Source organism: Egretta garzetta, unplaced genomic scaffold (assembly GCF_000687185.1).
Source record: "Egretta garzetta isolate BGI_Z169 unplaced genomic scaffold, ASM68718v1 scaffold417, whole genome shotgun sequence".
Taxonomy (NCBI): Eukaryota; Metazoa; Chordata; class Aves; order Pelecaniformes; family Ardeidae; genus Egretta; species Egretta garzetta.
The window spans coordinates 76,444-89,064 of NW_009260227.1; the positions used below are offsets into that span (position 1 = coordinate 76,444).

Consider the following 12,621-nt stretch of genomic DNA (forward strand, 5'->3'; position numbering starts at 1 on the left):
GGTGGCCATGTAAGCAGCAGATTTCTGGTTAAAGCTGCCTTTCTATTCATACGGCTTTATACTAGTTCTACATGAAACAGCGACATTTGGTGGATCTATATTTAATCTAAATATAGCCCAAGAAAAGTCAAGTCAGTACAGCATTACTCTTCGAGAAAGGAGGGGGTCGGGTGGGTAGGTAGACATTTAAAAGTCACTGCTTTGATACGTTTTGCCAGCAATGCTTTCCTAAATTATTTGATTGTGTGGAGCAGGACTGGGGATTTAACGTGAGTAAAGTGCAACCCACTCCTGTAAATTCCTTCTCCAGTTCCTGCTGTCCCTGAAAGCACCCGTCACCGTCACTGTCACCATCACTGTCACCGTCCCTGTCACGCCACCTGGAGAGCAGCTGTTGCTCTCTGCGTGTTCCACCCCTTTGCGATCCCACGGGGACTTACTGGGGCAGCGAGGTGAAGCAGAGCAGGGGGCAGAAAATAGTAACCCTGGTGCCTGGAGCTGCCCTTTGAGACTAGAGCAAATCCCTGCTAAGAAACAAACTCGCGTTGTGTATCTCACATTCAGCAGTGAGCGACCAAGCGCAGCCACAGAACGAGAGACAGTCCCCTCCTTGAAAAGCCACAGGCTAAACAGGTAAGACGAAGGGTTGGAGAGTAAAACCAGCCGTCCTGGCACGGAGCTCACAGCCTTCCAGCTCCTTTCTACCACCGTGCTGCTTTTGCTGCATTAAGCCAGCCAGATGCACATGGCTCTTCCCCAAGCTGGTTTTGTGCAGGGAACACGTAACGGATGTCCTTAGCCTTCCTCGTCTGTGTCTGCTCAAAGGCCATTTAATTTCCATGCCCCCCCAGCCACAGATCTCACACAGAGAAGGTTTGACTAGGCCAGTCCTTTCATAACTATTGCTGCATATCAAAGTGGTTCAAAATGACATTTCTGGTCAATAGTATCAGGCAGCACCACCTGTGGCGGGTTAAGGGAAATTCAAACAGGAGTGAAAAAGGGTGCAAGTCTGGCTTACTGGAAATTATTCTTGCCCTATCAGTGGGGAGAATGAGGATCACGGTCTGGCCCCACCTAGGATCACATTCAGTGCTGGAAGTTTCTGGTTCTTGCCCCCCAGAGAAGTTTTCCCTTTGGGGATGACTGCACCATGCAAGTCACCAGCCAGGATAAGGAAAGAAAGAGCCTGTCAGATGGGTTCTTAAATTAGAGGGACAATGAATGATGAGTCTGTTCCAGCCGAGCAGAAAGGGATGGAAGGAACAAGGGGCCCTTGGGAAGGCAACAAGCTACTGATCCGAGGCTTGCTTAAGGACAAAGGGGGCTTGAGTCAGAAATACCCTGAAAGCACGATCAGATCGGAGATCTGCTGATAATTTATTTACACGTGGCGATTCATTTTTCATGCAGTACTGCGTGCGTGTTTCCAAGTCCAAATTCCCTTGGCACAAGGACACATGAGACAGCATCGTCCCCTGTGGCGAGTGGAGGAAGACCTCACATGCAAGAGTGCCAGTCTGCTGCCTTGCTACCGCGTGCCTCAGTTTCCCCACTGAGCAACGGAGGTTGGTGGGGAATTCAGGTCAGAATATAGGTCCTTGTGAAGCTCCCGCACTGCCCACCAGCCTCAGGCTGCACAAGCCAAATGAGAGAAGGAGAGCTTGCTGCTGGTGTTGGGGGAAGGGGATTAATCAGCAGGAGATGACAACAGAAGTCCAGACTTTCATTAATTAGAGGAGGGCATGAGCTGGTTCAGGGAGTGTCTCCCACAGCGCGCTGGGGAGCGTGCTTCTGCACTCACGTTCTTCTGCTCCCTGGAGACACAGGGAGTTTCTAGGTACTGCTTCAAATCACAGCCCTGTCGAGCAGAACTGTGTCACGTAATATGTGACACAAGACCTCCCCCCAGGGGAGAAGCTGCAGGCCTGCCAGGAAAATAAACGTTTGGCACTGCACAAATCAGGCTGTTACTGCGTCAATCACAGGGTCTTGGATTCGGCCAAAAGGTGGCTAGGAAGCAGAGCCAGAGACCAAGCCTTTCACAAAAGTTTTTCAGGAACAGGTACCCCAGAAACATAGACCACCCTAAATCACACATCATTTGTGCTGGAGGACTTCCTCTCGTGGTGGATTTAGTATAGGCTCTGAATATCTGGAGAGGAATTGAAGTAATTTAGTATGGCAGAATGAAGCCTGATGGCTGCAAATACAGGCTGCCAACACAGACCAATTTAGAGCAGAATTAAGGCATAAGGGGAATTGGCCATCGGCACAGGGGAATTAGCCATTGGCACGGCTGATCTATGGATTTGTGGCTGCTGTATCACTTCATGTTTTTATTGGATCTGAATGCTTTTCTAAGCGCTCTAGCACAGCCCAGCTCTGGATCCTGAGCTTTATAGTGACATCAGGAGATAATTTTATCTGGCTTGTCCTGTGCAGACCAGACACGACAGTTCCTTCTGGCTCGTAAAAGCAGCCCTATGCATATATATAGCAACTGGCATAATGAGACCCTAGTTTCAGTCACGGCCTTCAGACACAACTGTTTTACAAAGAAGAAATATACGGTATTAATCCTGGGTTTGGTAGGCATATATCTTTTTGGAAATGTTTGGATAAGGATCTTTCTTCACCCTTTTGGCTTCGATGATGTGCCTGGTTACCAAACATAGACATCGTCCAGGAGATTCAGTTCTGTTTTAGTTACGTACAGGGGTGTCTTCCTCCAGCACTAAGAACAGTCTGGAGAAAACATAATAAGGCAGACCCCTTGCTGGATAAAGCATGAATCCTCAGACCCAGCTGCCAGTAGGGGTTTTGGGCTGGAGGTAGTTTGTGTACCCTATCTATATTATGGGTACCACGAAGGCTTTTCTGATTAGTAATCTGGAAGATGAAATGCCTACAATGACACTGGCAAGTGCCATTTTCAGCCTGCTCACGCAGAACTGCAATGGCTTGTGAAGTCATCTGCAATCAGTGGTGGGCCCCTAAAGCTTTGAATGCTTGATACACTGCCATACAGCGACTTTATCCTGTGAAGAGAAGCAAGAACAGTCAGGCACCTCTTCCCCATTTTCTCTCTCCCTGCCAAATGAGCATTTTTTCTTTCTTTTTTTTTAAACTGTTCCTCAGAAACAGTCAGCTTAGCCCTTTCACCCCTGCTTCTCCTCTCCATGCCGTACAGCACTGCCGTTCTCTGCTGCTCCCTGTGCTCTCTCTCCCTGCTCACATTAAATGAGCGTGGCACAGACTTGCACAGCCCTTCGTAGCGTGCCTCGGGAGGTAACGGAGAAGATGTTTATGGCAGGCGTGCTGCGGCAAGGGAGGTGGCACTTGAACCTCCACACTGTGACCTCAGTTGACAGTTACGCAGTCGGCGTTGCAAGCCGTGGCTGTTCCCCTGTGTTTTGGCCCCCCTGGCCTGTTCACCCGAGTGAGCTGTCGGGCTTTAAAGGCTGCAGAACGCCTGTTTCAGCTTCTCATCGCATTCACGCAAAGAAAATGTTAACCCCAGCCTAATTCCAGCTCTAGACTGAACTCACAGTTTCACTAGAGCATTTCATTATAAAATGAAATCACCCTGTTTGCTGGGAATCCATCAGCCCTTACTGTCAGTTCCAGCAGCTTCTAGCCAATTTATTTCACAGAGCTTACAAAAGTTGGAAAGGACTGAAGCACCGGATAGGAACATGAACCTCTCAATACCAGATTTTCTGTGTTGGAAAAGATGACATGATCTACAGAGACATGTGAACCAGGGAAAAGGTTCAGAGCACATCTGTGATTGAAATAAACCCAAAGTTCAGTCTGGGTCTAATCTGTGCCAGTTCTGTCTAAACTCAGGTCTCCAAAACACAGATTGGAATTTGGAAGATAACTGCTATATGAATTCACACTATTGGTCCTGTCAGACCAGAGTTCTTACTGGCGATGGCTGGCACCAGCTCTCTGCTGAGAAGGTCCGAGAAATCCTGCTGCATGCCAGTCAGGGATAACTTGCTTCGAGTGCAAGTTTCCTCCTGATCCTTATAAAGGGTATGAGTTTAAATCACAATGCATGAACAATTATTGCCTTGCAAAATTCTTTTTTTTTTTTTTTTTTTTTTTAAATGAAAAGGTTGTTACTAAAACGCTACGTCTTCTCCTTCTCCACAGGAATCTCAAATACAATTTCGATCTCACTAAGCTTCTGCTAGGCCTCAGTAAAACAGTCAGGCAAAGGCATCTGCAGCCTTGCTATAAGGACAGCCTTGCATTTGATAACTGGCCTTTGGATGCCTTTTTGTGTGCTGCAGCCTCAAGCAGGATGTTTGTATTTACAAAGATTAGGAACCTAGAAACCTTTTCATTCTCACCTCCACTTTGGCTGCTGCTTCTGAAATGCATTAAGATTCCTGTTCTCCAGAGAAACTATCCACATGTTCCTTTCTCAGTTTGTTCACACTGAGAACAGAAATTCAGGGTGGGGCATGTTCTGTGCAAGCTAATATAATCAGTGGGTTTGATTGTGTGGAGGGCATCTCTGCAGGGATCCGATGGTCAATCTCTTATCTCTTTGTAGTTCTTAACCACTGTGGAAAAACGTATGAGGTGAACTTCGGGGGGCTTTGGTTTCGTGTCATCCCATAAATACTCTGGAGAAAGCAGCTTGGAGGGTTTGTGGGAGAGGAAATGCCTGTTGAGATGGCTTTCTTCCTGCCAGGCTGCCATGATCCCATTGGCTTTGTCTGTCAGGATGGTCATGTGGCAAGTCTTGGTGAACTCGTAGACTTTCTTGACCAACCCTCCAAACACGGCTCCTCCGTAGTAGAAGTCCCCTTCTTCATGAGGGATGTATGCTGCTGAAGAGTTCCTCCTCTCGTAAGGGAACTCGCTTCGAGGGACATTGAAATAGCCAGGGTGTATGGCTGCGACTATATCACCCAGGGTCTCAGGCCCCCAGGTGTTGTGGAACACCATGTCAATGTCCAGGCAGAAGAGGTAGTCCACCTCCCGATGGATCGTCTCTGCTATGTGCTTGTTTATGGCCTCCATCCTGCGCATGGAGATCTCTTGCCAGCTGGGGTATTTCTTAATGGGCACAATGGCAAACCTTCGTCCAGGTTGCAGTTGGACGTCAGGAATTGCCTCAGGGTTGTCAGTGAAGATATAATAGTTCACCCGATAGCCTTTCATGAAGTGTTTCTCTGCTGACTCCAAGAAGTGGCTCACAAACCTTGTGTATCTGTGCAGACACAACACGTGGACAGCACAGCAGAGACAATGAGATGCATGGTGGATTATGAAGGGTACTTTAATAAATGGAAGACAAGGGATGAATAGTGTTGACCAGCTATTGCTGCAAGGATCCATACACTATACACACAACAGGTAAAAGTATAGTGGAGGACGAGGAACAAGTGGATTATCCCTGCTTTGACCAGCCAGCCACCCAACTACAGCTCTAATTCCCAAGGCACACGCTAGTTCTTCAAAAATACTGACCATGCTTCAGGTACCTTGGGTGCCAAGTCTCTTATCATGCAGGCTTGTATGATTATGGACACAACACATGGGCATAAAAGCTTACTACAGACTGGGACAGATTTCAGCTCTGCTGAGGCCAAGACAAGCCAAAATGACCTTTCCACAGAGGAAATACATCAACCCAAGGACTGTGCCCACTGAGTTGTTCACTTACTTTCCAACGGCAAAGGCTGTCACCCCTATGGTGAGATTCAGTGGCCTGTAGGCACTCTCTAGGATCTCAGAATTGAAGGTTCCTTCCCAGATGATGGGGGCCAGCCACGGTGTGACTGTCAGCACATCCTGACGCCTGAAGGAAAAGAAAGGGAATGTTAATGAAATGTCACTGTTCCTTTTGGTTCCAAGGCCAGTAAACGGGAAAGAAACACTAAAAAGGCAGCTAGAAGAAGAGCGTGAGTACCAGCATTAACTCATTATGGATGGTGTTATCTTCAGGTCTTTTTCCCTGCCCTCTTATTTAAGGTTACCAAGCACAGACATTTCACTTCCTGGGATTAAACTGAACGGTGTTTAATGAATTGGCAAAAAATGGAGGATCTACTAAAATCTCATTGAAGCTCATAGGACTTTTCTGCTGAGGAGAGTTTCATGACCACCGAACTCACAGAGCAGGAAGCTATGCATATTTGTTATCAGTCTGATGCATGTTGCTACATACAGATTAAAATGTAAGTAATAATGTGAAAATTACTATAAAAATATATCCCATTGCTTGTTATTTAAACACAGCTTGTGGCATGGCAGTTTATTTTTCCAGTATTTATAAATAGCTTTAACACATTCAGATATAATTTAAAATTCTCTATGTGAGCCAGCATTCAAATATGTAACAAAATTACAGAAAATCCTTAATCTGAGTAGGTAGTGGAAATATTGAATATATGTGTGGCAGAGTCTGATTATGCCCTATTCCAGCTATGCAATGCTATTTCAACTTTCTTCTTTGTTTTCAGGGTTTCTTTCTTACCTTTTTGATTTTAAAACAAGATGTCATTTATGATGTGTAATTTACCCTCGCCTGCTCCCGTTCGCCCCAGACCATGATTTGTAGCACTCTGCTAATGAAGTTTGTCATGCACAGCACAGGGAGCCACACTCAGAGGCTGAAGCAGGCTCCCACCAACATGCTCCCAAGGGAATAATAGCACAAGAATCAAACCCAGGGACCCGTGGGGAGCAGTCTGATGGCCGAGGCAGCAGTACACTTTCAACCCACGTCTAATACTTTCAGTCTGAGTGGAGACGAGAACAACAATTTCACTCCCTCCTATACTAATGCATATGATTAAAAGATTAAATTATACAGGAAGAAGAATTTGGTTTGTAGAAAATGTACTAAGTGAGCGGTTCTCTTTCTGGGTTAATTACACTTTTGGGGGGGGGGGGGCGCGGAGAGAGAGAAGGAAATCTGCAAGTTTGCTTCTTTAAGCAGGGCTTTTTAAAATTTCATTTTAAAGGGCTGCACTGGGTTTCCCAATGACTCACTTCCATGGTATGCATCCTCTCAGTGCATGCTAGTGAACTCCCTTCAGAAGACACAGAGCACTAAAAGCTGCACGCTTCTCCCCTCATTTAGCCCAGTACGTACTAGCTGATTTCGCGCATTAATTTATTCCAGTACAGAAGAGAGAAATAGTCAGTCCTAGCACGTCCTGTTGAAATAGGCGGGTGAGGGGGAGAGATTTAATAGGGTGTGTTTATTAACATGCAGAAGAATGGTGGCTGTTGAAGGCAAACTGCTAGAGATAAGAGTCAGGTCATAGGAGCGGGTCCAAAGGACACTGCTAACAAACACGAGCTGACAAGGAACATTTGCCTAAGTCACTTTCTAGCTGCTGCTGCCTGAAACCTTCCGTGTCCGTTTAAACCCACTGGTTTGACTGCTTCTCACAGAGGCTTGTCTGTGTGAGTGCCTGCAATTTGTTCCAGTGTAAGATCCAGCAGGTCAGCTGAAACCATTGCTGAAGGTCATACAAGGCACTTGCTTGATTTTGCCCTGAAATGGATTTAAAGCTCTCCCACAGCTGGTTACAGCTACAACCCAGTTCCAGAAGGCATTTCTCACTGTCTTCCAGCTATTACATATCCCCCATCTCAAAAAGAGTTCCTGGCAGCAACCATGTAGACAGGCTGTGTGTGTGCTGATGTATTAACTGGGAGTTTACAGGACGTATGTTGGCAAGTACACAGTGACTAAACTCAATCTTGTAGCAGCAGGGACAGCTGTAGACATACCCATGTGGTTAGACTTCCCTTGGAAAGGAAGTTCAGTGTGTACCAGGACTTTCAAACTGTGAGTGCCACAGAGCACCCAAACCAAAGTCAGCAGAAACAAAGTTCAAAAAAAGAAACTTACGTTGGAGCCAGCACTCTTGGCTGCTGATAAAATAATCTGTAAAAAGGAAGAAATATCCACTGAATTATACATGAATGTGCCCGGAAAAGAGGAACAGCAGTTTAAAGGTCAGGAAATAAAAAGCCAGTACTTACTGGGGGTAAAGCTGGATTACCTTCTCTTCTGTATATTGGAGTCTTACGGAGCTGCATGATGGGGTGGGAAAAGAAAGGGATTGTAATGCTTTTCCTACAACAAGAACCAGGTTCAGCTTCAGGACCTGCTGCTGTACTGACAGCTGTCCAAGGCCTCGCTCCAGCTGCTGCGCATGCTGCTCTGCTGGGTACAGAGAGTTAGCCGTTGCCTGTACGCGCCGTCGAGGGCGGCCAGGCGAGGAACAATTGTGACACAGAGCACACAACTGAACAGGGACAGAGAGATGCTGGCAACTCTCTGAGTCTGTGCGTAAATCAGTTTAGGGGTCAAAACCTAGGGAAGCACATGCTCGTTGAGGATTGCCAGGACTGGTCATGTATGTGCTCCATTCCCTGCATAACTCTTCCTGTTCACCTGGAGGGCTGAACTACCTGAAATATATCACACTTTAAACAGCACTCAGAGAAATTATGTGTCTATAAGAGATCATCTTTTCTATTTGCATTTTTTTGTTTTGTTTGATAAAGGATGGGAAAAGCTGTGGCTTGTCACGTTACAGCTACAGTCCAATATGGCAATGAATTCACTTAAACCACATACCTTGCTCCTCCACAGTGTAAATTCTCTTCTATGCAGCTTTGAGATAGCTTTTAGGACCCACGCCAAGTTAGTTAACTGTACATTAGTTTGCATCATGCAACGAAGCTGACCCCTTAAACCTGTAAGGTTTCTGGAGAAGCAGCTACACTTTCATAGAATCATGTGGTTGGAAAAGGCCTTTAAGATCATTGAGTCCAACCATATCTGTCCACTACTAAACCCTGCCTCTAAGCACCTCATCTGCCCGTCTTTTAAATACCTCCAGGGATGGGGACTCAACCCCTTCCCTGGGCAGCCCATTCCAATGTCTGATAACCCTTTCAGTGAAGAAATTTTTCCTAATATCGAATGTAAACCTCCCCTGGCACAACTTGAGGCCATTTCCTCTCATCCTATCACTTGTTACTTGGGAGAAGAGACTAACACCCACCTCGCCACAACCTCCCTTCATTTTGCTCAGGGCAGGCTTCTGGCCCACAACTCAAGTGCTGCCATAACACAAATGCATTCGTAAAGTGAGTGGCAAGCACAGATCACAGAGTGAAGAGGAGGAACACAATTAGGAGACTGGGGCGTTATTCCTAACTCTACCAGAATTCCTTATGCAAGTGTTCCTTTCACCTCTCCGACTTACGTTTCTCCAGCTGGCCAGCTGGGACACTTAATCCACACCTCAAAGCACAGTGAGATCCTGCGTGTACATGTACATGTGTGTGATTACACCCTGATAACAAAGCCAATGTTAACCTGTTAATCATGACAAACAAGGCCTCACCCATGCTGTACAAATACAGAGGTGTCCTGAAGGGCAAGCAGACGAAAGCAGAAAAGGTTTATTATTACCATTTCATTTTAAGAGAGTGACTAATTAGAGATTCATAAAATAAAGAACAAGTGACTACTTGTTAATAACTATTTATACTGTCAGTGAAGTACAGCTCCCGTAACAATGATCTGTGATTTTCTAATTACATACAAAATGGGATACTCACAAGATTTCTGGACAAGGAAGGTAATATGGGAGGAAGTGCACTTTTCCGTTCCCAAATGTAATCCTGGGATAGCAAAGAAACATTTAAGATAGGTAATGTTGAAAGATTTCTAGGATTTTCCAAGATGTTCTCAGAATCCGGCAGAGATTTTGAGAAGTAATTCTGGCTAACTGCTCGTCTCCTTTACTAATTAGCGCAGGATCCAGAGTATTCCTATTTTAATGCAATATACTGCTGCTAAGGCATAAATGGAAAGCTCAGGACAGAATGAGTCTAGAGGCATCCAGCTTATAACATCAGGTCTAAGTATTTTTATTTACATCAGGTGGTCTACAAAACGTAGGTCTACACATTTTTGAAAAGCATATGCAAATGGAGATGCATAAAGCAATGGAGAAATATGCAATATATGGTGATGTGCGATAGTGACACTTCCTGGAATGCTAAATGCTGCGTGTGCATTCTTTAATTTGCATAGCATGCAAACAGGCTGCTTCGGCTTTTTTCTCCCTTCAGTTTTGACCACAATCCATGTAAATTTTTACATACGATCACTTAACTACAGGTGAAATGCAACCACCCACAATGTGAAATAAGAGCAAATTACAACATCAGAAATACAGTATAATTAAGAATAATAATTAATAATTTAATAGTTAATAGAAATGCCTGATCTCAGATTAATTTCAAACAATGTTTGCGTTTGCTCAGGAGAATCTATAAGGCATACTCAGTATCCTCACAGCTACAAACGTTCTCAGTGTTTGAAAGCAACAACGTTTGATAGTTACAAAGCTATCCCTAGTTACATTGGGGTGAGTTTGGACTGTCTGGAGAGGCAGATAATCGTATCTTTTCAGGCCTGAACTGAAACGTAACTGGAATATTCTGCACTTGAACATTTCTTTGTGAGTCAGATACCGTGTTAGCTGCCTAATTTAGACACAATTGGTCTTTTTTTCTCTCTCCCTTCGGAGGCTTCTCCCTCTACTAGTGTTACTTTATTGTACAAATGACTGTTCTTACAGCTGTAACAGGGACTTCCCATAAAATGCACTGCCTATATTTTTCTGCTACTATTCTTTTTACCACAGTATAGATGTTTTAAGTATGACCATACTTGCCAGCAAATGCTTACCAGATAAACACGGTAGCAACAGACAGACAGACAAGAGGACCCAATAATTTCCTGGAAATCATGTCTTCTAGAGTAGAAGAAGAAAGGGCAACTTCTTATTCTCAGCAGCTTTCAATCTGCAAAGAACAAAAAAGCAAGGGAAATTGGCTATAAATATGTCTCTATGGGAGAAATAGATTATTTTATTATAGAAGCATGAGGTTCTCCAAGCAGTTTAACTCAGTCTTTCTGAAATGAGAACTGCAGGAACCAGACTGTAGGAGCCAGGCCACCCAGTCACTGAGGCAGTGCCCGTAAACAATTTGAGAAACCTCTCCATTTCGGTGCGATCTAATCACTGTTACAAGTGCACGGGGAGCCTTTCTACTTTGATTCTAGTTTCTGTAGATTCCATTTATTTATCTAAAGCACACACCCTTTGCAATTTAATAAACTCACCAAAACCAGTCATACCAGGTGACACGTAGAACCAATATAGTTACCGCTTCAGCTAATAAACTCATTTTTCACAGAAGAATAACTGCCAGAGACAGCTCTCTCCAAAGGTGCATGCAGGAGAAAGGCAAACTGAGGTCCGATACAGGCAAAGAAACATGACATGACAATAACTATGCATATTGGGTAACGATATTTCTCTGTAAGTCAAAGAAATAACTCCTTTTGCAACAGCCATAAAAATCAATTTCCCCTAGCTCAGCTGTTTTACCTTGAAAGCTCGAATTAACCCCTTCTCTGTTCCCCGGGAAGCAAAGGTTCCCACAGTACGAACCACAGGTCCTGTGGCAAACACACAAAGCCTTGGCATGTAGCCTCCAACAGGGCTCGTTACAAGCGCGTTAATTGTTGCAGGCTACATTCATGGTTACCTTTAGCGAATACAGAACTGCGGTGCTGCAGAGAAGTCTCCACCGTGTGCAAGCTCACTTCCGCCTCCTCGCTATCCTCTGCGTTCACATAAAGTGCTCTTCTGCAAAGCAAGCTTCCCAGGCTGCTGCTGTAGGGACTGTAACGCAGTCTCCAGAGGAAAGCACTTCCAGCATGTGACTGGAGCCTGGGAGGGGAAAAGGGCTGTTTATCAAACTCCTATTTATAGACAGGCAGTAGCTCTGATGTTAGTGGGAAGAACCAGTACAGGGCATTTTTTTGAGAAGGTAAAGTAAACGTTGCAGAGATCTTTCCTGGTCTGGCCCTTGGTAAGGCATACAACAGTGCCAAGGGATCTGAAAAGTCAGTGGCAATTTTCCCACTTTAATTTCTTTTGTTATAAAAAGACAGGTAGCCAAAAGTTCTTTAATTTGCTTTATTATGCCATACAGAAATCACAGAATGGCAAGGGTTGGAAGGGACCTCGAGAGATCACCCAGTCCAACCCCCCTGCTAAAGCAGGCTCACCTAGAGCATTCTACACAGGACTTCATCCAGGCGGGCTTTGAATATCTCCAGAGAAGGAGACTCCACAACCTCCCTGGGCAGCCTGGGCCAGGGCTCTGTCACCCTTAGAGTAAAGAAGTTTTTCCTCATATTCAGCTGAAACCTCTTATGTTTCAGTTTGCACCCATTGCCCCTAGTCCTGTCGCTGGACACCACTGCAAACAGACTGCTTCCATCCTCGTGACTTCCGCCCTTAAGATATTTGTATGTGTTGATAAGGTCCCCTCTCAGTCTTCTCTTCTTCAGGCTCATGGCCACCTTGTCCCCCACCAGGACTCCCAGGTCCCTCTCAGCAGAGTTGCTTTCCAGTAGGTCAGCCCCCAGCCTGTACTGGTGCATGGGGTTTGACCTCCCCAGGTGCAGCACTCGACACTTGCCCTTGGTGAACTTCATCAGGTTCCTCTCTGCCCAGCTCTCCAGTCTGTCCAGGTCCC

General features: G+C 45.3%; 2 protein-coding genes across 6 annotated transcripts in view; both read right to left on the minus strand.

Annotated features, from left to right (window-relative positions):
- Positions 1–4,014, minus strand: part of RALGDS (ral guanine nucleotide dissociation stimulator) — a 70,862-nt gene extending 66,848 nt beyond the window's left edge. Inside the window, exon 1 of the mRNA XM_035897628.1 lies at positions 1,344–4,014. Within this exon, the coding sequence (XP_035753521.1) occupies positions 1,344–1,472 (129 nt within the window). The 5' untranslated portion in view covers positions 1,473–4,014. The remainder of the gene's footprint in view (positions 1–1,343) is intronic.
- A 102-nt stretch (positions 4,015–4,116) lies between these two features.
- Positions 4,117–11,790, minus strand: LOC104129328 (globoside alpha-1,3-N-acetylgalactosaminyltransferase 1). 5 transcript variants are annotated; one of them, XM_035897623.1, is made up of 8 exons: positions 11,623–11,790; positions 11,463–11,533; positions 10,757–10,872; positions 9,619–9,681; positions 8,026–8,076; positions 7,892–7,927; positions 5,690–5,824; positions 4,117–5,233 (listed from the first exon to the last, which is right to left on the minus strand). In XM_035897623.1, exons 3-8 carry the CDS (start codon positions 10,816–10,818, stop codon positions 4,549–4,551), a joined length of 1,032 nt encoding a protein of 343 aa, XP_035753516.1. In that variant the 5' UTR covers positions 10,819–10,872; positions 11,463–11,533; positions 11,623–11,790; the 3' UTR covers positions 4,117–4,548. The 5 variants fall into 5 exon arrangements, with proteins under 5 accessions (XP_035753516.1, XP_009640545.1, XP_035753518.1 ...); XM_009642250.2 differs by lacking the exon at positions 11,463–11,533; XM_035897625.1 differs by lacking the exons at positions 9,619–9,681; positions 11,463–11,533.
- Positions 11,791–12,621: the final 831 nt, after the last annotated feature.